General features: G+C 44.2%; 1 protein-coding gene across 3 annotated transcripts in view; it reads left to right on the top strand.

Moving 5' to 3' along the window:
* Positions 1-27403, top strand: part of NEDD4L (NEDD4 like E3 ubiquitin protein ligase) — a 309487-nt gene that overhangs the window by 90349 nt on the left and 191735 nt on the right. For all 3 annotated transcript variants that reach the window (XM_081097853.1, XM_081097852.1, XM_081097851.1), the window contains exon 2: positions 14269-14342. In XM_081097853.1, coding sequence (XP_080953979.1) covers positions 14269-14342 — 74 coding nt within the window. The remainder of the gene's footprint in view (positions 1-14268; positions 14343-27403) is intronic.

Genomic DNA, 27403 nt, shown 5'->3' on the forward strand with positions numbered 1-27403 from the left:
GAAATGGAAACCTAGACAGGCTTCTGTTTGCCCCTGTTCTGTGAACTTGGGAAGCAGTGGGAGGAGTCATCCTGTTGTGGAGATGAGCACAACTAAGCCCCCGTGCTTAGTGTTTCCTGTCCCATTGATTATAATTTGCATCTGTTCAACTTGCCCACAGAGGAAAGGTGCCAGTTATTGGTCCTGAGCCTCAGCCATGTACGGGGCATTTTCTCATTGTGAAATCTAACGCTCGACACTGGAATGAGTTATCGGCTTTGTTCCCCTGTGTCTTCTCTAAGATTCTGGGAGCCCTTGGCACACTGACAGAAGTCACGCTTCTGATCCCACTTGATGAGATTCAGATCCAGGATCACAGAGTTCGCCCCGGGAACATCTTCCTGGCAACCCCTGCTGTGTCCTGAAGCTCAGCTCTCTTCCCGTTCCTTCTAGTCAAGCTACACATTTGACCCAGAAACCCAGACTTGACTTTATTGCAAGAGGTCAGAGTTAGGAGGGCCATGAAAAATGGAAAATTTTAGATCTTGAACTATGATTCGTGGCTTTCAACAAAGTGCCATTGTTTATTATGATCATTTTTAGAACTAAGAATACAGGATAATTCTTGTCTTAGTGATCTTAGAGGAATTTAAAAATGTTTCCTGCCTCATGATTAAAGGTTTGAAACAAAAGAACCATTGATAAATGGATTCTTTGAAAACCTTTTACATGGAGTTTTACCAATTCTTCTGGTAAAAAGAGAATTTTTAATTAGTGGAAGAGAGTGATTATGTCCTTTGAGCTGGGACTCTTGCCAGCTCATTCATTTCATGGACATCGCTCAATGGCACCTTTTTCTCCTCCCTCCGTAATCACTGAATTACTATGGATTTTTGGCATTCGAACATTTAACACTTTTAATTGAGAGCCACTCAAAATATGCATTCTGGCATGTTACATGTGAGGCCCTTGAGGGTCCACATGCCACTTATATGTGACTGATCATAGCCACCACTTACTGGTAACTCCTCAACCTACCACCAACCCCAAAGCCCACCCGTACCCCCATTTCTTCAGGGGCATATTTTCCAGGTGAAATGATGTGGAATGGTGATACCCGCAAAGAACTCAGGATGACTACCTGGAATGCCATGGCTCTGCTTTATGCCAAAGTCAGCAACAAAGACACCTAATGTTGTCACTGAAAGAAAGAAATGTGAGACTAGCACTTTAAGGCCTGGGTCAAAACAGTATTTGGTTGTAGGGGTAAAGCGGAGGGTTTGAGAGAAACTTGCATGATTCAGTGCCAGCCGTGCGGAATGGGCACAGCAAGCCCTCATTCAAGCCATCTATAGGTTCTTGGAACTGCCACAAAACGAAGCATAACAGCCAATTTACCGTAGACTAGCTGATAGAAACAGGAGTTAAGTTTCTACGGCATCTCATCAACGTTAAAATGAAACGGCATCATCGAATGAAAGTGTTACTTGAGGACCTGCTATCATTAGAACCGACAGAAATCTTATGGAAGCTTGACTATGATTCTATTGGCATTTATTTAATTTACAGCACCCTTGCCTTTCTGGAGCGGGTTCAGGTGGTTGTGGCTGGTCTGCTCAGGAAACCTTCCCATTGGCTTTAGTTCGTCGTTTAGGTCTGGTTCGTCTTCACTCCACGGGGCTTGCTGTAGGTAGTTTTCTAGATGGTTGGTCACTCCCATTTCTCAACTCTTCTCTGTTATCTGAGTTTAGTTCCCATTCCTACCAGCCCTGTCCCTCCTGGTATTTTCCAGTATGTCTATAATTCTCTCAAAAGGGCCAAGAATACTTTTTCTGTGAATACTGTGTGAGAGTCACAGAAAAAAGCAACCTTGTTATGAGGTTGTCCTCTACTGGGCTAGGCTAAAACTCCCAGATCTTTGTCATACTCTATTAAGCCACCATCACCACTAGTCTTTTATTTGTATAGTGAGTTTTAAACTGTCTTGATGCAGGAAGACAGTACCACACTCTACTGTATTTGCTTAGATTGTACAGATATTGATTTATAGACACTCAATTTGCATGCTTGCCCATCTTTAATATTTCAGAGCAAACCTTGACCCTGGAACCTGATTACAGTACAACCTGCCTCTGAGGTTATTCAGATCCACCGCGTTCCTGCCTGAGGTAGTGCCCTGGAGCCGCACCATCCACTGGATCCTTCTGTGACTATAGAAATGTCCTCTAGCTGCACTGTCCAGTGCAGCAGTCACTAGACGTGTGTGGTTATTGGGCACTGGAAATGTCACAAGTTACCAAGGAAGTGATTTTTAATTTTAATGACATATTTAAATTAAATTAAATTTAGCCTAATGCAGCCAGTGGCTACCAACTCTACAGTGCAGGCTTACTGTAGAGTTCAGTTGAGAAGATAAGACTTCCCTGCAAGGAAAAGAGACTACTGTGATTTATTACTTAGTAAGTGCCCAAGTAAATGGCTGGTCGGAAGGAAGGCTCTGGAAGGCACCGGTCTACTGGGCGCCCTGTGGGTGTCCATTTCTGACCTCTGGACCGAGCTCTGGTTTCTGACTTCTAACTGCCCTTTGGACATCGCTACCTGCACATGGGGAAGATGACCTCTGATCAAGAAACCCAACTTCTTTTCTTTCCCGTAGCCTTAGACCCACTCTTCTTGCTTTATTTTCTATCATCTAAGATCACCAGCCCCCACTCACACTGAAATTGGAGACGTTAGCTGCTGTCTTCTCCTTTGCCTTGCAGAGCAGAGCCAGTCTGTCCTGAGCCGATCTGCTCCCCCAGGAATAGCTTTGGAACCAGTCCCGGGTCCTCCATCTGCCAGACAGTGAGCCGACCGCGTGTCCCCGCCCTCCTCTCTCTGGATTTACTCCCTTCCCTCTGCTCTTTGCTCATGTCATCAGTGAGCCCGCCACTCACCTGCTTAGCTGTGTGTGCCCTTCACAGCACAGAGGACGTGTCTAGGCCCGGGCAGCTATTCCCCTCCCCTACCTCCAGCACTCTGACCATCCCCATGTCCAGGTGCCCATTTGTCTCAAAGATTGTTCCTCCCTTTTTCCTCATTCCTCAAGGCCTGGCTCAAATGCCTGCTCATCTGGGGCTTTCCTCAACGTTCTGCTCCATTTCCCTCTCCACACCCCCCTCACAGGTACATTAATTTCTTCCTCCTCTGAGTTCCCAGAATCCACCCATTGCTGTCATTAAACTCACTGTGTCATCTTGTAATGACTTGTGTGCGTGTATGCTCTGATAACACAGCACGCACATTCCTGTGGGCTGGACTCTGTCGTATTGACTCCTTATTCCTCATACTGCCTCCGGCTCAGAGGAGGCACTTGTGGTGGAAGGACTGCATGGACCTGCGCTGACCACTGGGGAGAATGGTTGCTGTATGGGAAAGCACAGGGAAGAAGGGAATTGTGTCGCCGTGTAGAGCCCAGGTGCTTTGGGAATAGAGCAGGTTGTGGTGAGTTCTCAGTGCCAGGTCGAGGAGTTTCAGTCTGATCCGTTGGTCCCCGGGGAGGTCCCACTGGTCCAGTGGAGAAGAGACATTTTAGAAAGATTGGTCCTGGCTGGGTCACTCAGCTGGTTAGAGCACTGTTCTGTTACACCAGCCTGTGGGTTTGATCTCTGATCAGGGCGCATACAAGAATAAACCAATAAATGCAAAAATAAGTGGAACAACAAATCAGTCTGTCTCTAATATTATCATCATTGTTTCTAGAATTTAAAAAAAAATTATACTAAGGTCGTGTAGCCTAAAATTTCTGGAGTTGCTTCAGTTTCAAATGTTACTGTACTTACAAGGCATCAGATGCCAGACTTCTTAAAAATAATACTAACACTGCACTTATATTGAGCATGTCACCATGTTCTGTTAATTCTGCCTTTAAAATGCCATGCTTTTTATTTTTTAATCCTGACCGAAGGATATGTTTTTATTGATTTTAGGAGAGAGAGAAACATGGATTGGTTGCCTCCCATATGCACTCTGACCGGGGACCAAACCCCCAACCTGGGTATGTGCCCTGATTGAGAATTGAACCTGCAACCATTTTTGGTGTACAGGATGACACTTCAAAAATTTTATTGATTGATTTGAGAGAGAAAGAAAGAGAGAACAAGCCACAGTGCCTCTATGGCCTATTCTTCAAAGTCATGCACTCTCACCTCCTCCATATTCTGTTTTTTTTTTTAATGATTTTATTGATTTCAGAGGGAAGGAGAGAGGGAGGGGGTGGGGGAGAGAGAGAGAGAGAGAGAGAGAGAGAGAGAGACATCAATGGTGAGAGAGAATCCTTGATCAGCTGCCTCCTGCATGCCCCTTATAAGGGATCGAAACTGCAACCCAGGTATGTGCCCTGACAGGAATTGAACCGTGACCTCCTGGTTCAAAGGTGGATGCTCAACCACTGAGCAACACTGGCCAGGCTTTTGTTTATTAGAAAGAAGTCCCTAAATCCCAGGTGAGGGAGGAATATTAAGCCCCACCTCTTGAAAGAAGATTATCAATTTGTAGACATTTTAAAACCACACAACATAATTTCTGAAACGTAGTCACCTTGACCATTAAAATTAAGATTCTGCTCTAGAAGGTCATCTTTTACCTCTTCCCCTTTGTTAACTTTTCCGCTGGGTATATTAATAGCCACAATCCAGTAAAGGTTGAATCCTATGTTTCTGCAATTTTTTTTCTGGAATTAATGTTCTTGGGACTTGCTTGTTTAGAATAACAGTGTTGGTCTGACAGTGGTGGACAGCGACAGTGGATGGTTCTGTGGGCTGGGCTGTTTGCTGCCATTGGTATCAGCTGAGCTTGAGCTGGACGTGTTTTCCGTCCTGCATGTTTGTTCTCACCACACATGTCTATTCCACCCTTGTGTTTTAGGTATATTTTAGGTATGTATGTGTATATCTAACCTCCCAGTTGATTGTAAGCCCCTTGGGCAGAGAAGAATACACCTTCTTCAGTTTTGGGACCCTCCTTTCTGCCTGCACAAGGCTTGAATCTCATAGTCATTCAGCACATTTTTGTTGAATGTGTCAGTAGAAGGCCAAAGTAGAGAACTGAGTAATAAAAGCGAGGAGAGGGGTCCGCCATGTAAAGTCGGGGAACCCATCAAGAGAGTGAAGAGGGGTAAGGTGTAGAGTCGGGAATTGGGATGGAAAGGACAGGATATAGCAAGAGTGGGCGATGATGAGAATGTAGGGTGAGGTTGGGGGATAGGATAGTGCAGGATATCTTAAAAATGTGTGGGACAGTGCCCAGCCGGAGTGGCTCAGCGGTTGAGCATCACTCATGCACCAAGAGGTCTCTGATTCAGTTTCTGGTTAAGACACATGCCTGGGTTGCAGGCTTGATCCCCAGTAGGGTATGTGTAGCAGACAGCCAATTGGTATGTCTCTCTCTCTCTCTTTCTCTCTCTCTCTCCCCCCCCCCTCCCTCCTTCTCCCTCTCCCTCTCCTTTTCCCTTTCTCTCTATCTAAACGTAAATAAAAACATATTTGTAAAAAAGGATTTTCGCCCTGGCTGGTTTTTCTCAGTGGATAGAGCATCGGCCTGCGGACTGAAAGGTCCCAGGTTCGATTCCGGTCAGGGGCATGTACCTTGGTTGCGGGCACATCCCCAGTAGGGGGTGTGCGGGGGGCAGCTGATCCATGTTTCTCTCTCATCGATGTTTCTAACTCTCTATCCCTCTCCCTCTCTGTAAAAAAAAAAATCAATAAAATATATTTTTAAAAGATTAAAAAAATTTTCAGTTAAAAAAGAAGCATAGAACAGCATTTTGTTTCATAGGTGGGGCAAGAGCAGGGAGGACTGGGAAGATTAACAATATCTACTGTGTAGCAGGCACAATGTGAACATATGTATAAAAAATAATGATCACCTCCTTAAACCCAGGGAGTGTTTAATGTGAGCCTGCAAGTGTTATGGATAATAGCTAGAAGTATAAATATAAGATAGACTGTGGAAGGTAAATACGATAAATTGATTTAGGGGAGAAGGATCAAGATGTTCAAGTCCCTGACTTAGGACTTCCTTGTCCATGTGGACATCTGGTATCTGCGACACCTGGGGTCACAGTGGATCCCCGTGTGGAAAGAACACTGTTTCCCAGGCCAGATATCACTTTTTTTGGGGGGGTGGGGCGTGGGGAGAGATCAGCTGCCATTGTGCAGAATAAGGGATCAAACATAAAAAGTTACCTTCTCAAGGCACATCCATAGGAGAAAAGGTAAATTCGAATGTCTGGTTTTGAGGTGGAACTTGAGAAATTTATTTTGCCATAGGAACAGTTGGATAGATTGTGCAATAGGCTTTGTGGATGGGCATGGGAATCTGGTACCTTTTATACACAGTCTGTCTGAACAGGCTGTCTTACAAATGAGCCTTCAGAATACCACCGAGGTGGTACTTCCTCCATGCCATTCATTTATGGCTTGGGCACCTTGTTTTATGACTTGATGAAGAATTAGAGAACTCAGTGGAAAAGAAAAGCACATGTCAGGTGCATAGAATCATCCCTGTTACTCAGCGACAATGCAAAACAGAGTCATAGTAACAGGAAGAGACACTGAAATCATGAGGATGCCTGTGGTCATTCAGCCTCACCTCTTCTGTGCTTGTGTTTTCTCTGTGTTGTACATTCTGTCTCCGAATAATATTTCCAATGTCATAAGCCACCTTAGTTAAATATTTAATTCTCCTGGACTCATAACTAGGGACCAAAATGTCATCCGTAGGTTTTATGAAAGTAATAAAATGCTTCAGAAAATACAGTTGCTCAGCTTGGGGCAATTAGTCACACACCTGGTCACGTGTTTCCCTACAGAATGACGGTGGCTACTTATCTGTCTGAAAGCTTGTTATTTGGAGGAAACGAAGATAAGACATTTTTGCTGTATGTCTGAACCCTGTTTATAAAAACTATTTTTATAGAGTAACATTCTCTTTCCTGCTCCCTGCCCTTAACTTCAGAGAGAAGTAAATTTCCTGCAACAGGTGCTTGTAAATAGTAAGTGCTCAATAAAGCGCCCCCTCTCTCCCTTTCATCTCCAAGCTATTGCCTACAGTTACATAAGAGAACCCTGTTCACGTCTTCCGAATATATAGCTCTATACCTTTGTGAGTTGGCTAAAATATAATTTGTAGGTTTGTTTTTCTCATGGCAAGGTTTATTCATTTTAAAAATACAAAAGCCTCTTTTTCAAAACCTGTGATTTTAATTTGTTCTTTTTTCGTCTGTATTTTCTAAAGTTTCTATAAAAATTTATTTTCCAAACAAAAATAATGTTTCCGAAGGAAAAAAGCAGGTAAGCAAAAAGAAGTTATCCATTACCCAGAGGTAATCGTTATTGACTTCATCCTTTCTGGGTCTTTTTCTGTGCATATAATAGATATTTATTTAAAAATGAGATTATGTTGACTATGATAAGCCAACAGTTTTGAGTGGGAATAAACAGTACAGGTCTATTTTCAGCTCACTATCTGGGCAAGGTCAATAGGTAATTGTGGAGGTAGCAGGTGGGGTGGGGGGATGCTCTGTTCCACTCACACTTTTCCTGGAGTTTTCCCTCCTTCGCCTCCAGGATCTTCTTCATTGAGCTGGAGGATGGGGAGAGAATGAAAGATGGTGAGTGGGAGGGTCTATTGGCCTGGTCTGGAAAATGCCCAGATCATTTCTGTCCATGTCCTATTGGCCAGAACATAGCCACATGACTGTAAGGAATGCTGGGAAATGTGGTCTAGTTGTGGGTTTAAATGGAAAAGGGAGACATCTTGTTGAACAACTTGCTGGTCTCTAAACTCATTTATAGAAAGCTTAGGAAACTTAACCATATAGTTTATTTCAAACATTTTTTTGTATGCTAAATCTAATCATATCTCTATCCTATGCAAAGCTAACCATCTCTTGCCAGATCTCCTTTTAATTGGTCATCCTCTTTTGTTTTTATTCCTTAAGAGTCCATTCTCCCAAAAAACCAAAGTGGTCTTTCAAAAACTTAAGTCAGAGAGAAACCAAGATGGCGGCATAGGTAAACACCGGAAATTGCTGCCTCGCACAACCACTTCAAAAATACAACTAAAAGACAAAATGGACATCGTCCACAACCACAGGAAGGCTGGCTGAGTGGAAATTCTACAACTAAAGGAAAGAGAAAAGCACACTGAGACTCAGATGAGGTGAGGAAGTAAAGTGCAGAGGTACAGAGGCGCACGTGGAAAGGGCTGGCAACTGAGGTCACGGTTGTTTTTTTCAATCGTGAGGGAGACACAAGCTCCTGACTGCTCTGAACTCCAGTTCTGGGAGAGTCTCTAGGGACCCAGAATCATACGGAGAGAAACTAGACTGTCTGGCATTGATTGGAACTGGAGGCGGCTTTCTCTCAGAGGTGCTTGCAGCGATTACCGGGACAGTGAGACCCGGGGCCTCTTAGGGCTGGGCTGAGGATCAGCCATAGCCGTTTGCTTCGCCCTGTTGATTCCATGAGACCTGGCCCCACCTGAGCTGTGCGCAGAGGCTTTTGCATATGAATGGCCTGGCCCTTTGCAATCTGAAATTACCTAACAAACTGCAGCTGGTTCAGAGAGACCCAGAACAACCAAAAGAAGGCCCAAGGCCCCACAGCAGCTTGCATTGCTTCACAGCTGGGCCTCATCTAGGTACCTCCAAATCCCAAACAAAGAAGAGGAATCTGGAGATCTCTCTGTACCTCCTGCTGGGTAGCCTCAGGCAGAGGCTAAATTAGCACCTCCTTAGAGATCCAAGTGCCAGTCTACCCAGTGGTCAGAGTGGGACCATCCAGATTACAATGCCTCAGATCTATAAGGGACACACTCAGGGGGCAGACTCAGTGAGCACCAAAGCCCCACTGAAGCAAGTCTTGCCCCAGAAGGGTGTCTCCAGCACAGAAGTTCTCCCACTGTAGACACAGCTGATTCTCACAGCCAATTGGCCTGGAAGTCAATTCCTCCCAGTGATACCTACAACAATCAAGGCTTAACTACAACAAGACTGTGCACAAAGCCCACAAAGGGGTGCACCAAGAGTGTCCACCTCAGGTAATTGGGGAGGCTGAACCACTGGGCCCTATAGGACACCTAGCACAGAAAGCCACTCTATCAACACAGGGAAGCATAAAAAATGTGGAGACAAAGAAACAGGTCACAAATGACAGAAATGGAAGAAAGCAAACTACTGGATATAGAGTTCAAAACCACACTTACAAGGTTTTTCAAGAATTTTCTAGAAACCGCCAATAAATTTAGTGAGACCCACAAGAAATCTAGTGAGACCCTTGAGTTTATGAAAAAGGACCAACTAGATATTAAGCATACACTGACTGAAATAAAGAATATTACACAGAGTTCCAACAGCAGACTAGAGGATCGCAAGAATCAAGTCAAAGGTTTGAAATATGAACAAGCAAAAAACACCCAACCGGAAAAACGAAAAAAGAATCCAAAAATATGAAGATAGTGTAAGGAAACTCTGGGACAACTTCAAGCGTACCAACATCCGAATTATGGGAGTGCCAGAAGAAGAGAGAGAGCAAGATATTGAAAACCTATTTGAAGAAATAATGACAGAAAACTTCCTCTACCTGTTGAAAGAAATAGACTTACAAGTCCAGGAAGCGCAGAGAACCCCAAAGAAAAGGAATCCAAAGAGGGCCACACCAAGACACATCATAATTAAAATGCCAAGAGCAAAAGACAAAGAGAGAATCTTAAAAGCAGCAAGAGAAAAACAGTCAGTTACCTACAAGGGAGTACTCTTACGACTGTCAGCTGATTTCTCAACAGAAACTATGCAGGCCAGAAGAGAGTGGCAAGAAATATTCAAAGTGATGAATACCAAGAACCTACAACCAAGATTACTTTATCCAGCAAAGCTATCATTCAGAATTGAAGGTCAAATAAAGAGCTTCACAGATAAGAAAAAGCTAAAGGAGTTCATCACCACCAAACCAGTATTATATGAAATGCTGAAAGGTAACCTTTAAGACAGGGGTCCTCAAAATACGGCCCGCGGGCCACATGCAAATACAAATTGTATTTGTTCCCATTTTGTTTTTTTACTTCAAAATAAGATATGTGCAGTGTGCATAGGAATTTGTTCATAGTTTTTTTTTAAACTATAGTCAGGCCCTCCAATGGTCTGAGGGACAGTGAACTGGCCCCCTGTTTAAAAAGTTTGAGGACCCCTGCTTTAAGAAGAGGAAGACGAAAAAGGTAAAGATACAAATTATGAACAACAAATACACATCTATCAACAAGTGAATCTAAAAATCAAGTGAATAAATAATCTGATGAACAGAATACACTGGTGAATATAATAGAATCAGGGGCATGGAAATGGAGTGGACTGACTATTTTCTGGGGGGAAAGGGATGTGGGGGTGCGGGAAGAGACTGGACAAAAATCGTACACCTATGGATGAGGACAGTGGGCGGGACGGGGTAAGGGCAGAGGGTGGGATGGGGACCGGGTGGAGGGGAGCTATGGGGGGAAAAAAGAGGAACCACTGGAATAATTTGAACAATAAAGATTTAATTTAAAAAAAAAACCACTTAAGTCAAATTTTGTCAGTCCCCTGCTTGAAACTTTCCAAGGGGGCATTGGGGAGAGGGGGTGTGTTGGAATAATGCCCACCCTCTATCAAGTGAGGCTGGCCTTGCATCTCTGGCCCCACTGTGCCATGCTGGCCTCCCCCTGTAGGGCCAGATCCCCCCCTCCCCCCCCCCCCCCCCGTAGGCCTTGGGACTTGCTGGCACTCCTGCATGACCTGCCCTCCCTCATGAGCACCTTCTATCTCCTTCAGGTTTCAGCTCAACTGTCTCCTCTCCAAAGAGGCCTTTCCTGACCACCAGTTATAAATAGCCTCTCCCTGCCCTAACCGGTTTGGCTCAGTATATAGAGCGTCGGCCTGCGGACTCAAGGGTCCTAGGTTCGATTCTGGTCAAGGGCATGTACCTTGGTTGTGGGTATATCCCCAGTAGGGGGTGTGCAGGAGGCAGCTGATTGATGTTTCTCTCTCATCGATGTTTTTAAGTCTCTATCCCTCTCCTTTCCTCTCTGTAAAAAATCAATAAAATATATTTTAAAAAAAATAGCCTCCCCCTTTCCCTCTACTTAGTTGCTTATATTTAACTGTCATCGTGTCATCAAAGCACTTACCAGCTTCAGAAATTACCCTGCTTGTTTGTTTGCATTGTGTATTTATATTCTGTTTGTCTGTCTTCTAGATTGTGGGTTCATTGAGGCTGGAACTCCATCTTGCTCATATCCATACCCCCCAGGTCATGAGTCTGGCACACGATGGTGGGAACTTAGTAAATACTTGTGGAATGAATGAAGGTTGTTGCAGATTCACACATATTTCTAATGATTATACTATAGCCCATTGCACTGAATTGCTATAAACAATTAGCTGTCCAATTTGAGGGATTTTTAGATTTCTTTCACTTACAAAAAATGCTGTGGGGACTGTCCTTTTAGCTAGTTTTTTTGGGTTTGTGTTTCTTACGTATCTGTGCTTATTTCTTAGGATTGATTCCTAAGTGAGGATTTGTTTAATGAAAGGGTGTGTGTACAAAATGTTTAAGTGCTCAATAAAGCACTTAAAATTATTACCATTCTGTATTTCCATGTGCCCTGCAGATTCTTCTGACTTGTTTGCTGATACAGTTGAGAGCTCTTATATAATGCACTCTCAGTAACACTAGGATGTGGGACGGGTAGGGCGGGGCGTTTTCTCCATGTTATTGTATCCCTACATCTTAGAACTGGTGCTCATGCTTACTAAATGAGTAAACCAGTTTCCATAAAATGTTAGTTATTCCTTTACTTACATTTATTTTTTATTCATTTATTAATGTTTGCTGACTTTAAAATATATGCTTTGGAAAGTAGCTCCATCCACCCAATGTAAGAACATTCACCCAATGTTAATGCGAACCTAAGGCAACCAGGTATTAACCGGGCTTATCCTATTCCTTCAAACCCAGACAAGGTTCAGTCAAGCCCCTACCCAGTTTTGTGTAAAGTATAGGGCACTGCCCAGGATTTCTGAGAATTCCAAGGGGTACCCGACAAAGAGATGGTTTCTTACCAGAATTCTTGTTTCCTGCTGTGACTGGTGACTGTATCTTGGTTTCCATCCTAAACCCAGTCCCTTCTTTGTCTCCCCCAAATAAGTTCCAAGTGCAAGGCTAGGTGTGGAAACGGCCCTGCTGCTCAGCCTGAGCCGGCTATCAGGAGTTACTGCTTAGCAGGGAGACAGAGACAACCAGTCCCTGTCCTCCATTTCTTCTGAATGATTCCTCACTGCATCTCAAGCAAAGTCTCTAACCCCTTAGCTGGCAGACAAGGATTTCGTTTCAACCCATGGTTCTCAGTTTATATGCTATGAGCACTAATGGGCCGTAAACGTTTCCCAGGTGTGCTATGAACTCTACACACATGTGTTGCCAAATTGGGATCTTTGTGTAAAAAAATACTTTCACGGTGACGTTCCATAACTGAGTTGACCATGGGAGATGCCTGCTGTGAGACACAGAACAGAGCCAGATATTACCCTGAATAACATCTGTGCTGAGAAGGAATCCTTGACAGGGGCCCATGAGAAGGGCGAGGGCAGTCAGTCCGGCAGTTATGGGAACAAAGGGAGGAGCACAGGACCCGGGGCTTTGGTAAACACTTGGGGACACTCTGGTGTGGAGTAGTTATTCCTGACTTGTCTTAGTCCTTTCGTGAAGGCTGCCAAGCACATTCCATCCTGGGAGTGCAGGCCTCGTTCGCAAGTGATCGTAAGCACACGCAGGTTGAGAAGCTTCTCTGAACCACACTGGTACCCTGCTGTGTCTGTGTGTGAGCAGCCTTGTGTCAGGCTGGATGGTGGGACAGTGGTTGAATGGCAGGAAGAATCCTGGAACATAAATGATACTGCGCTGGGTCTGATGGCGTGTATGCCTGTTAGATCCACTGGCTGATTGACAAAGCTTCAGCCTCCTGGTCTCTTCATGTTTTATTTCCCCTTGCTTTTGTCCCCTTTCACATGACATGATCTACACAATCATTTAGGTTTTCTTTTCCTGCCTAGGTGTTTACTAAACATGGGGTAGATGAATTTCATAGTACTTATCTCTTCTTCCTTAGTGCTTGTGTCCTGAAGGGCTTCATCTCTGGCCATACCCCGCCACACACACACACACACACACACACACACACACACACACACACACACACACACTCTTTTTTGATAACTTTCCACTGACTTCTAGTTGTAACTACCAACTCTACATGAATAACGCCCAGGTCAATCCCATACTAGACATCTCTCCCATTTATGAATTTAGTCATTTATTTTTTTACAACTGGTTGTTTCATAAGTTCCTTGAATTCAAGTTAACCCTCTATTTTAATTTATGTTAACACTTAGTGACCCAAACTAGAAACCTGAGAGTTATCCTGGGCTTCTGCCTGCCACCTCCTTCTGAGCCTGCTCATCTTTTCTGAATGTCTTAGCCTTAACTACTTCTCCAACCCATGCCCTTTGGCAGGTGCCATCACCGGGTCCTGTGCCGTTGGTCTCATCACTGAGCAGACCACACGTATGTTCACGCCTGTATTCAAGCTCTAGCTCAATGCCAGATGCATAGGAGCTGCTTGGAAAATGTTGGAATGAATGCATGAATAAGCAGATGAATGAATGAATGATTTCTGAGATGATTTGGGAATATTTCCATTTAGGATGGTCTTTTTACTGGAACTGAGGAATTATGTTTGCTTGCCAGCACTGACATTTTGAAATCATAATGTTGAAGAACTATCTTACCACATGAAATTTCTTTCTATCGCAGGCCACTCATACAAATACATACACCCCAAAGGAAGAATTATTTACTAAATTTATGCTACCTTGTTGCATTTGGGCATTTATCTAGGTCGTTTCATGTGTGTGGTTGTATTCTTGGCACAGCTGGGAAATTCTTCCTATCAGTGCAAAAATAATTGATCTGCATGACCTAGTTTGAATCAAACTTGTGCTCACTTCATCTGGATGCTCTGAATTTCTAGGGTCATTAGAATTTTGAACTGGAATGTAGCTTTTTGAACTTCCTTGTAGGGAGCAGTGGCCTATGCTTGGATTGGTTTGCTCTGTATTTCAGTTCTGGCCGGAAGAGGAATCATTGACTTTGCACATGGGGTGAGAGTGCGATCCATTGAAGTCCATTATTTTAATGTTTTTTTCCCCCCCTCCAACAGGGAGAATCACGTGTTCTGAGAGTGAAAGTTGTTTCTGGAATTGATCTCGCCAAAAAAGACATCTTTGGAGCCAGGTATGTTGACTCTATTTTGTAGTCTTTTTTGGCTTGCTAACCTTAAGCACTGTTTTGGTTCAGCAGCAGGATTGTCTGGAGGCCTTCATCAAACAGAGATTGCTGGGTCCCCCTGCAAATTCTGATCGAGTTGATGATGCTGAAGCGCTGGCCCAGGGACCACAATTTGCACCAGGGCCCTAGACCTTGTACCACAACAGTGGTCAGCAGGCTAGTCCTTTCTATGGGTTGACTTCATGAGGAAATTGATTCTGATGTTTCTGGTTTTTTGCAGTGGAAAAATACAGTTTGGGAATAAGTCTGTGTTTATCTTAATATATTACTTTTTAAAAAAAATATTCCTAGTTTAGGGAAGAATGCAAGTGTCATTTTGTTCCTAAGAAACCTGCATAATTCCTTGGCATAGACAGTCTGAATGAAGAGATTTTGTAATTTGGAGGCATTTGGTGACTTCTAGCAGGGAAACAGCCGATCTTTCTGGTGTCTCAGCTTTTTTTATTTAGAGTTTTGCACCCGGTATTCATGTGGGATCTTTTTGTTCCTGTTGGCCCTCTGCAGTGTGCTGCGTTACATGTTAAACTGGTAGCAGAGTGAGGTTAGAGCCACTGGGGACAGGATTGGAACTAGATTTTGAAGAACAAAGACCTTTTGAACTTCAGACACAGAGGAGACATTAGACATCCCAGTCCAGCTTTCCTGTCCTATGGTTGACAAAGCTTAACCCTTTGTATGCCATAAGCATCTGTAGACGCAAGTGGCAGATTTTTTAAATTAAATTCAAAATATCGTGGTGTGTGGGGATGGTTTCCATTTTGGATGTGTGGCAGTTAACTGGTTAAGTCCAGAGAGGTTGCTGCTTGCCCGGGGCACATAAGCTGGCAGTGCTAGAACAGTGACTTGCCCCTGCCCTGGCGTACCCTGTGGAGTTTCACCAGGAGTGCAGGGTGGCTGCTCTGCAGTCCCCTCATTACAGCAATGGATCATCTGCGAGTCCCCTGCACTGTCCCCTGTAGTGACCCTCTGGTTTGGGGGCCTCAGCCTGACACAGAAGGCCTCCCTCCTTTTCCTGCCCCTGCCCTGGAAGCTCACCGTTCTCTAAATCTGCCATGTCGCCTTTGCTTATGTTTTCCGCTTGGCATGGAGTCTCCTCACATCCTTTCTGGCACGACTCACTCCTGGGCCAGTGCAGGTGGCAGGCAGCACCCCTGCTGAGCTCCCCACCACCTGCCCCCATCAAATCCAGCCTGAGAGGGCAAAACAGCTCTAGTCCTTGGGCTGTGTTGGCTCCGTGAGCTTCCTCCTCCTCCCTCCAGCCCCGCCTTAGCAGAGTTGGTTGGCTCAGAGGCGACAGCCCTTCTTATTCCTGTCAGTAAGCCCAGAGATCTTGGCACCTGGCAGTTTCCCTATAAATGGACTTGAATTCAATAAGCAGAATCTAATTAGGGGAGGGAGGCTGTGGCACAGGGTTGCCAGCCAAGGAAAGGCCACTCTTCCTAATTCTCACGGAGGTGCCATTAGCTTATCAGGCATCTCCCTCACCCACACCCTGCCATCCTGGGCTCCCTTTAATTCTCACAAAGGCTCCCTGCAAACCAGGGAAGGAGGCCTGCCTAGGACATAAAAGGTGAGTGCAGGAAAGGGAGGTGATGGCAAGAGCAAAGGCTGGTGTCAGAAAAGGATTCAGGGAGTCAGGAGAATGGCAGGTGCGGGTCATCTCCAATGGATACTGATGTCTGTGCAAAATTACGATGTCAAACCCCACAGAAGGAACGCGCTCTCTTGTGATGGCTCAATCAGAAACTTCTCCATGGGCTGCCTGAGGCCTGGCTGTGGCTGCAATGGAAGGTCAAGACCCCTGGTCAGCCCAGCTGTCATTGCACACAGGAGAAGTGAGGCCTTGGTCAGGAACCTCACCAGCAGTTATAGACAGGGTCAGCAGGACATCTGGATTTTTTTTTTAATATTTTATTGATTTTTCACAGAGAGGAAGGGAGAGGGACAGAGAGTTAGAAACATCGATGAGAGAGAAACATCGATCAGCTGCCTCCTACACACCCCCAACTGGGGATGTGCCTGCAACCAAGGTACATGCCCTTGACCGGAATCGAACCTAGGACCCTTGAGTCCGCAGGCCGACGCTCTATCCACTGAGCCAAGCTGGTTAGGGCGGTAATATTTTTAATGTTTTGAGGACCTCTATTTTCCTTAAAGTATGCTTTCTTAAAATGGGGTGGGAGGAAGGAGGGGCTCATGTTTATTGAATGCCTCGATGTGCCCGGCACGGTTTGAGCTATTTACACAGGAGCTCATTTGATTCTCCCAGCTGTTTTATGCAGCAGGTACTATTGTTCTCCTCACTTTGCCCATAAGGAATCTGGGATATAAAAGATTAGCTAAGTTGTAAAGGCTATACCTCTAGTAAGTTATAGAGCTGTGAATTGAGCGAGGTATTAGTACAAGTTATTTTCAGGCAGTTTGGAGTGCTTCCGGGATAGCTGGCACAGTGGGGAATGTGACAGTGTCACTGATACCGCCCAAGCTCTGTGAGGAGGGTCTCACCTCCCTTTTCTAGGTGACAATATTGAGGTTCAGAAGGATTGTCATCAGCCCAAGAAGAAACAGCTCTATAGTGAGTGCTGGAACTGAAGGATCCAGATTTATCAGTGTTCTTTCCAGTGCTAGGTTAATACTGTTCTTGAATGACAAAAGTCCAGCCGTGGATGGGCTGTTGGTCTAGATCAGCGGTCGCCAACCTTTAGGACCTCACGGACCACCAGTGGTCCACGGACCACCTGTTGGTGACTGCTGGTCTAGGTGACTGTGCGGGTCCTTCTAAAACCTGAGATTTGATGACTGTTTTACCTTTTTAAAGCAGATTTAAAGAACTGGCCAGTGTATTTGATGGCAGCTGACCAAGTTCTTAGAATTGTATCATCAGGCATTAGATTTAGAATAGATGTACTTTGCTAAATAAGATTAAAAATTTTTTTAAAAAAAGCTTAGAATATCTGTTTGAGTTTCAAGCTTTATTCTTTTTCAGTTATGCTTGTATCTCAAGACATTTAACCTTGTGCCTAAACAGTTAACTGAATAGGGTCATTTTAATACAAGTTCTTGGCCCCTCCCCCCTTACCCCCCCCATTTTCCTCAGTTATGAGCAGCCTTCATTTAGGTGACTTAGAATGAATGCATTTGCGACAGTTAAGCTGCTTTTTCACATTGAGCAAGGCTGGCTACGACTCACCAACTCTAGAATTTCATGCAGAAGGTTCCAGGGCGCTCACTTCACAGTTGCTTCTTTATTTTGTATGTTGGGTTTTCAGCATCAAATTATACCTGGTTGGGTTGCTATCATTTTTTCTTTTGGCAGCTGGTGATTTGAAATTTAAAACACACACAGCCTCAAGGACATTGGAGGGACGAGGCAAGAAGTCCCTCTGTAGTGAGCGATGGAGGCTGATGGAGGCTGTACGCCACATGGCGATGGCTCCGTGGCACCAGCTCGGCTCCGTGGCACCAGCTCGGCTCCGTGGCACCAGCTCGCCTCCATCCTGTCGTCTAGATTTCAGTTGTTAACATTTTTCTGCATTTGCTTCATCTTTTTTTTCTTGCTGAAGTATTCAAAAATGAATTACAGACATTATGACATTTAGCCCCTAAATACTCAGCCTGCATCTCTGAAAAAACAAGAACGTATTCCTATGTAACCACAATACAATTTTCACTAAATGGTCAGTAATGGCGTAATGGACTCTATTACCCAGCCCATTATCTGAGTTTCCCCAACTGCCCCTAAAATGCCTTTTACAATTGGCCTGTTTACACGTGAATTCAATTGAGAATCTTGTATTGCATTTAGTTGGTAGGTCTCTTAAGACCCTGTTAATCTAGAGCAGTTGTCTCCCCCTTTTACCTTATGTTGAACTGTCAGTAGGTTGTCTCACTCATCACATCTGATTTGTTTCCTGTGGTTTCATGGAATGTGCTCTTGTTTCTCCTGGGGTTCCTGTATATTACAAGTTGGATCTGAAGCCTTGACCAAATTCAGTTTAAACACTGGGGACAGGAATGGGGATGCTGTCTGCTCAGGAGAGGGACACAGTGTCTGGTCACCCCTTAATCAGTGGTGCTGAACTTGATCCCTGGGGTAATGTGGGGTCCATCTGTTCCCTTCACTGTTAAGTTATATCTCCCCCCTGCCCCAAGCAAGAAGTGGGTGAGGCGATGATTTGGCTATCCACTATACACATGGAAATTTTAAATATTAATGTACTTTTTCTCCCAAAGGATTAGAAATTGTGGCTTCTTTCCTCACCCTTTTTGAAAACATTGCACAGAATAAGTCTCCTTTAACTAATAGAGAACCCTTGAGACTTGAGAGTCCCCTCACTAATTTGGGAGCACTTCTAAGACACTCTGAAGCCAGAGTTGGAAAACTGTGGGTCCCCAGGAACTAGACTGAGCCAACAGGTGTTTATTTAGCCCATGGAGCACTAAAACAGAGAGAAATCATGAGCCAACATGTAGGAGATTTCCTATGAAATATCCAGATTCCCAGGTTTCTGGAAAATCTCAGCAATGTAGACACACTGGGCCTGCATCCTTGCAAGGTCACGTGGCTGGAGGTGTCTGCTGGATATGTCTTTTCTATGGAGCTGGAGACCCCACACCTCCTGGGTCCATGTGGCTGCCTCCCCAACTGACATGGCCCTGAGGGGGAGGGGCGGGAATTTGGTTTTGACCCCTGCACTGGGTGGCCTTTGGCTTGCAGAGCTGCTCTCCGCCCGCCTTCCCCACAGCACCCTCTCCCACTTAGGTTGGGCCGAGCACCTTCTCCTCTGCTGGGACAGTATTCATGCTCTGCAGGCTCCTTGCAAATCTATGGAGGCTTAATTGAGCAGCCCTTGCTACCCAGGGTGTTGTAAGAATCACATCTACACTAATGGTCTGGGAGCCCAGAAGTACTTGTCTTCCAATCCCTGCACCGAGGAGCTCATGCAATTACTCCTGAGAGAGAGCCCCAGAGAACTTAACTCTCAGACTATTCTGATTGTACTCCTCCCCTCCCCCAAACCCTGAAATGATGTTAAAGAATATTAACCCTCTTCTCCCAAATGAAAACCTCTTCTACTTCTGTAACAACCAACACATCTTACATATTTGTGTTTACCTCCTGGTTTTTGAATGTTTGGATGCATGCAACATCCTGTTAAAATGTCAGTCCTAGAGGGCACACCTTTTGGCCACCAGGTTTCCCAGAGGGCAGTGGGTTAGTGCCGAGGGCCAGCATGTGTGCATCATGCCCCACGGCCTGCTGAGCATAGCCAGTGCCGTACTGATGGATATTTAGAAAATGATTGTGAACCAACAAAAAAGGCTAATCAAGAATGCAGGGAATATCTGGTCAGTTTCCAAATATTCCCATATAAATTGGTCTTTGCAGTTTTGGTAAATGAAGGGGTGAAGTAGACAGGCCGCATTGCCATACCATTCGTTCCCCGATGTCGCGTGAACCAGAATCCCTCATTCAGAATCCGCTCCTTTGCCTCGACTCTGATGCATGGATACGTAGGTATCACCACGGGGCCTTGGTTCTGCCAGAGGTTTGACAGAGAGCGGAGGAGCATTGTAGGCCTTCCTGCCCTCGTTCTTATCCATCTGCGTGGATGCTCTGGTCACTGTGTCTGTAGGACCGAGAATCTGATGTGCCAGGAAGATGAGGATGGCTCTACACATGGTGGATGCTTGATAAGTTTTATTCATCTGGTCAGAGTGGAGCCTGGGAAAATGGAAAAATTAGAAAGCAGCAGAAGAGCTGTGGGTACTTCCAGTTGCCAGTGGTGGCAGAAATCTCAAGACACCTCTGGGGATTGGTGAACTTTGGGTCTCCTGCCTGGCATTGGTGTGTCCTGGGCCCCCAGCCCTTTCCTCTGTCTCCCCCTGCTGCCTGCTGCTCCTTGCTCCTTCCTGTCCTTCATTCCTTATCTGCAGGTCTCTGTATCCGCCCTCCACCCCTCACCCAATATTTTTACTCTGGCTTTATCTGCAAGCAGTCTATATTTGTCCCACTGTTTTCATTTTTGGGGGAGATAGGAAAGAGTCTAAAGAAGGGAATGTTGCCAGTGTGAGATGAGCCAGAAATGAAAACATCTCTGAATGTATAAGATAATGAAGAAAATCTCTGTTTTACAAAAATTGAGCTAAAAACCAAGCCTTCAGAGATGAGGCTGGTAGGTACTACCAGGCGGTCTGGCGTTCTGATGGCGGAGGACTGCTGTTGTTTCATCACCAGAGGAGTGAGGGAGACGCTTCTCTCTCTCTGCTAATGGTTCCCTGAGGTTTAGGGCAAGGGTAGTTCGCCAACCATTCTCAGCGGTTGGGCCTCCGGGAGGCCTTGAGAAGGATGCTCTCCGGGCTCACTCTGCATCTGCATCAATAAAAATGCCCTTACTGAAGGTGAAAATATTCTCCTCCCTGGGAATAATGCTTTGGAAAGTACACAGCCCAGAATCCAGTTTGGGCTCCTATGTCCGGAAGCCCCAAATATTCTGTTTCTCAGACACATAGCTCCTATGCGATGTTATTTCATGTTCTAAGAAACACTGTCAAAGATTTCCTAAAATTATTTCTACTTCATGTTTATATTTGGGGGAGGGACCTGGAAAATAAGGTCTTTAAGACTGCTGATAGGATTAACTGAGCTGGCAGGTTTGAAACGGTAAATACAACCTTTCTCAAGTGCCGCGGGGATTCATCTAAATCGGGGCCAGCAAACTTGCTCTATAAAGGGCCAGAGAGTAAATAGCTGAGGCTTTGCAGGACTTACGGGCTCTGAGATAGTGCAAGAGCAGCCAGGACGGTATGTAAACAGAGTGTGGCTGTTTGCCAGTGGCCCATGGGCCATCGTGTGCCACCCTCAAGGGTGTGAGCTACTGATTCTCTGCAACGTACATATTTGGATCTGGGAGTGCCAGTATCATTTGGTCAGGATTTCCAGATTAAACTATTTCATTGAGCTGCTGGTTGGTCAGTGACAGATAGGAATTCAGCCAGTACTGACTTTTTAGGGGAGGGAGGAGTGGGTTCCTAGATATTACAATAGCTTTTTATGTTTTTCTTTTCTCTTCAAGGGCAGCATGCTTACAATATACCATAGCTTATGACACTTTTTTACAGATGCACTGTGTATTGTAAAGTCTACAAATAAATAAACTGTAAATGTTTCGTCTTAGAGAAAATGATTCTCACTGCTTTACATAGGTACACATGAATCAAGAAAATTGAATTTGTAGGCATATAAGCAGATGCAGACAGTACTTTAAATTGGTGCATTACAATTAAAATATTGCCCGTTTTCTCTACTGACTATTTCTTAGGCTCATGACCTTCGCGCAAGTCATGTTTAATAACGAATCTGCAATGTGTAACTTTCTCAGTGAACTACTCAAAGGACTGGCGCCCTGGCTGGTGTGGCTCAGTTGGTGGAAACATCATTCTATGTACTGAAGGGTTGTGGGTTCGATTTCAAGTCAGGGCACTACCTGGGTTGCTGGTTCAATACCCAGCCCCAGTCATAGCGCCTTCTGGAGGAGGCCCACCAATGTTGGTCTCTCTCTCACACATGGACGTTTCTCCCTCCCTTTCTCCCCTTTCCCTCTCTCTAAAATCTGAAAATGTCCTCGGATAAGGATGAAAAAAAAAAAAAGGACTGGCATTCCTACTGGATTGTACTAACACAAGTGATGTAAAACATGCCCGCCTCAAAATGAGTGTGCTCCCCTTCCTTCTGGCACGGAGAGGAATGGGTGGCAGACATGCTTCAAGAGCTGTTGGCATTTCTGTCCTTCATTGTTGTAGGTCCATTGTTTGCTTCCCTCGTTGAAGAACTGATTACTGTTTTGAGTCACTGTTATGTTTAGATGCTTGAAATTGGGCATTCATGGTGGGAAAGAAGAGATGCATTTGAAAGATATATTTCAAGTTTGGGAGTAACTTGTTGAAAAATAAAAATGGATGAATCTTACAACTTTAGTTTCTTTCCTTTTTGCTAGTAAGAAAATACTATTGGTTGTATATTGCGCGCTCTCTCTCTCTCTCTCTCTCTCTCTCTCTCTCTCTCTCTCTATCTATCTATCTCTCTCTCTCTCTCTCCTCCTGACTTGGGAGTTCATTGCCACCATTGCCTTTAATTTTGTCCAAGTGATTTTACATGTTATCTAGACAACCTGGACAGTGAAAGAGAAATGTTCAAATTCCTTTCTTCCAGAGTGGGTTACTGGCTCCCTGTAGTGTGATTTCATTTTCTCCGTGTTATTAAAAAATTGTCAAACCACTGTGGCCTGGAAATGAGGTTTGAATGACTAGTGAGACCACACAACTCAGGATCTTCGTTGGCCCTTTCACAGTTTCTTAGCCTGGATGTCCAAGTATTTGAAACTGTTCTTTCTCTGGAATTATCTGTCTCAGCTGGTGGCTCCACTGTCTATCCAGGCGTCCCAGCTACAAACCCAAGACTTATCCTTGTTTCTCTCATACCTCCGCCCACACCTGGTCTCAGTGTCTCTATAGAGGACTTCCCAAATGCTGTTCACATCTGCCCTCTCCTCCCGGGCCCTCCGCATATATACATACAGAATTCTCTCTCAAACATAGACTGTATTCTGCTACCGTTCAGCCATCACTCTCTGCCTCAGATCAAGGTCCTGGCTCCTTAACACGAGTGCCCTCCCGTGCATCTCCTGGGCGTGGCGTCCCTCATGCTCAGCCCTGTACACCCGCAGAGGTTACGCTCTTCCTCCTCTGGGCCTCTGCTGGTCCCCAGAACGACCCCCAGCTCCCCTTCTGCACAACTGAGTTGTTTTCATTTGTGAGATCTCCCGAGGCAGGTTTCCCTGCCTCTGCACCCACCTTGTCCAGGTGTGGGGACTGGCTTTGTTCGCTCACCCTGTGCATCTGTCTGAGGTCGCTCATGCATAGTATGGTGTTGGGATTTTCCTCTGCTAGATCTTCAGCCTTGTGCCCCACTGTCATCCCACATTGGCCCAGGGCCACCCAATCCGTGACTGCTTTTACCCTGCCCACCCCTTTTAAATGCACAATCCCATGGCTCTTGGCACCCTCCCTGCCACTTGGCTGAATTTATTTTCCCTGCTGTTGTACTCTACCAGTGATTTATGAATGCCCATATTTTCTTACCCTCGCATTTTATTCTTGTTTATTTTATTGTTCTGTATGTATCTTTATGACCCTCATTTTTTACAATATGTAGGTTATAAATTTTAATAATATAAAAATGCTCAACTAGCACATACCACATTATTTCTAGCTCCTTCCAACTTCCAACTTACCACAACATCTTTAACTTCAGGGGATGCCTCACCCTTAACCCCTCTGTCCATGTAAGTTCACTGGAGGGGAGGAATTCCAAGGCATCCTAACAAGAAGGCTCCAGGAGTGGCTCCACTGAGGTGTATTCGGGGGAGTTATAGCTCCCTCTGGTGGTCAGATCATCAGATGCGTTTTTGTTCTGGATTGTAAAAATAATATTCAAATCTAATAATCCTTTAATTTCTTTTTTAAAAATAAATTAAATTTTTTAAAAAATTTACATTATGTTTGTTTTGGCAGATGCTTAAATCCTTCCCAAATAGTGACAGTTATGCAGAGGAAAGAACGCTTTTACTTTAAGCAGTTCCTACTTTTTGCAGAGTTGGTTTTAAAGTAGACTGTACTAAAAAACACATACAACTCAACACCAAACAACAACCCAACTAAAAACTGGGCAGATGATTTGAACAGGCATTTCTCCCAAGAAGATGTACAAATGGCCAACAGACATATGAAAAGATGCTCAACTTCACTTGGTATTTTTTTTTTTCTTCCTGTTTGAGACATTAGGACTTATTCTCAGGGCTGTTAGGACTGTTCTTATGAGATAATGTTTCCTTGTGACACCCTCTGATAATGCCAAAACACTGTATAAATACAGGGTCTATTTTTTTCTTTCATTAGGGAAATGCATATAAAAACTACAAGGAGCCTGGCCTGTGTGGTTCAGTGGTTGAGCGCCAACCCATGAACCAAGAGGTTCCTGGGTTTGATTCCTGGTTAGGGCACTTGCCTGGTTTATAGGCTTGATGCCCAGTAAGAGGTGTGCAGGATGCAGCCGGTTGATGTTTCTCATTAGTGTTTCCATCTCTCTCTCTCCCTTCCTTTCTCCTTAAAAAATAAATAAAAACATTAAAAAAAAAATACTACAAGGAAATACCACCTCACACCTGTTAGAATGGCTTTTACTAACAAGACAAGTAAAAAGTGTTGGGGGGGGGGTTGTTGTAGAGAAAAAGGAACCCTCATTCACTACTGGAGGGAATCTAAACTGGTACAGCCACTATGGAAAACAGCGTGGAGGTTCTTCAAAAAATTAAGAATAAAGTTACCATATGACTCAGCAATTCTGGGTATCTACCTGAAAAATCTGAAAACATTTATTTGCAAAGATATATGCATCCCTATGTTCATTGCAGCATTATTCACAATGGCCAATACAGGGAAACAACCCAACTGTCCTTTGACAGATGATTGGATAAAGAAGATGTGGTACCTATATACAAGGCAGTACTACTCAGCAATGAGAAAAGATGAAATACTACCACTTGTGACAACATGGATGGATCTTGAGAATATTAAGTGAAATAAGTCAGGAAAAACTAAGAACCATATGATTTCACTCATATGTGGGATATAAAACTGAAACTCAGAGACACAGACAACAGTATGGTGGTTACCAGAGGGAAGGAGGGTGGGGGGTGGGTAGTCAAAGGTAAAGGGGGCCAAATACATGGTGATGAAAAATGATTTCACTTCGGGTGGTGGGCACACCATGCAATATACAGATCATATTTCAAAGGAATGTATATCTGAAACCTACATAGTATTATTAACCAATGTCACCCCAATAAACTTAATTAAAAAGTAAAATAAATAATGAATAAAAATAAAGTAGATAATACATAGCATACATGTATTTCCCCCTTTCAGTTCCATTTCTTTGCCCAATAATTTTCTAAACTTGTGGAGTCATCAAAATAAAATGCCATGGACTACAAAGGAATCATTAACTGATGTTGGGAATAAATGGAATTCTTTATTTCCAGTGTGGTCCCACAGACAAAATGAACAGTAGTACACTTTTAGTTTCACATTTTTAAAAAATATATTTTTATTGATTTCAGAGAGAAGAAGGGTCAGGGAAAGAGAGATAGAAACATCAATGATGAGAGAGAATCATTGATTAGCTGCCTCCTGCACTCCCTACACTGGGGATCGAGCCCGAAACCCAGGCATGTGCCCTGACTGGGAATCAAACCGGTGACCTCTTGGTTCATAGGTCAGTGCTCAACCATTGAGCCAAATCCACCGGGGAGGTTTCACATTTTTTAATATCTATCTATCTATCTATCTATCTATCTATCTATCTCAGAGAGGAAGGGAGAAGGAGAGAGAGAGAGAGAAACATCGATGATGAGAGAGAATCATTGATTGGCTGCCTCCTGCATGCCTCACACTGGGGACCGAGCCCACAACGCGGGCATGGGCCCTGACCCGGAATCAAACCGGTGACCTCTTGGTTCCTGGGTCGAAGCTCAACCACTGGGCCACAGCTGGCTGGGCTAGTTTCACATTTTTGTGGATCAGAACTTTAACACTCTTTAAGTCTTCTTTAAGAGAGGAATTTCCAGACTGATATTCCTCATATAGAAAAACAAATATTATAAACAATTGCCTATATCCATGCAAATGATGGGAGACAGGTGTGGATTGTCTCAAACATATTTGTATTTGGCTTTGGAGTTTAAAAAAACAACACTTTACATATGGTCCTCTCTGAGGTTGTGGGAGTTCTGAGTACTGCAAGAGAAGTAAATGAAGCAGTCTTGACATGAAAAACAGACTCAGAAAAGATGAGAGTTTTGAATTTTTTTTCTGTCATCTTTTCCCTGTAGCTAAATTTGTAATGATGCATGCAGACAGCATTACTTTTTAGATTGATGATAGAGACCCTTGAAGTACAATAGCAGCCACAATTCAAAATTTTATTTTATTTTAGATTTTATTAAAAATATTTTTAAGGCAATATTGGCTACTTTTCTCTCAGGTGTGCTTGTGGTTTTTTGGACAAAATTCCACTGGGGACAGGGGGAGGAGCCACGAGTCTTTGTGGGTAGTCTGCCTTGGTGGGTATATTGTATCAAAGGACTTATTTAAACAGAGGAGGGGAAGATTCAAACGCCCACGGAGGAAAATGGCATGGGTCCCTTACCAACTCATTTTGCAATAATGTCCTTCTCTCTCTCACTGTCATTTCTGAATGTCTGCAAATACTGACAAAACCCAGAAAGGAGGAAAGCCACGGATGCTTTCAGTGGGGCAGAAAAAATGGGGAGGCATTAAAGTATTTGTCAGCTTGAGGTTTTGTTTTTTTTTTTCTGTGTAAAACATTAGGACTTATTCTCAGGCCTGTTCTTATGAGATAATGTGTCCTTGTGACAGCCCCTGATAATGCTAAAGCACTACAAAATACAGGACCTATGTATTTTCTCTAGACAACTCTCCCTGAAAAAAGCCAACCTCCAGAGCAAACAGATGAATCAACAAACATCTTAGCTGAGCAGCAAATGCTATGTGAGTGGAATGAGTGGTCCTTTACCTCCTTATGGGTGGAGAACGTGAGTCCCACAGGCGCGCAGTGCACAGGGCGTTAACTGTGGGATCGCAGGAGCCTTCCTCTCCCTGCTCTTTGCCTTCCTCTTGCTTCATTGTCTCTCCTTGGGCATTTGGGGTGAATCCGAGGCTTGATTTGCAGAGTGTACTAGAGTATCCCTAATAACAGTGAGGATGGTAGAATGATATTGCAGTGCTTGATGAAGTTATAAATACTGAAAGCAGAGCCTAAAATCAGGGTGAAATAATAACAGACTTATTAAAGAAAACAGTTGGAGAGTCCATTGAAGAGAGGGAGAGAGATAAATTTTGTTCCTTCTTTCCCTCAAAAGAAGCGC

This window comes from Myotis nattereri (genome assembly GCF_964212035.1).
Source record: "Myotis nattereri genome assembly, chromosome: 8".
NCBI classification, from domain to species: Eukaryota; Metazoa; Chordata; class Mammalia; order Chiroptera; family Vespertilionidae; genus Myotis; species Myotis nattereri.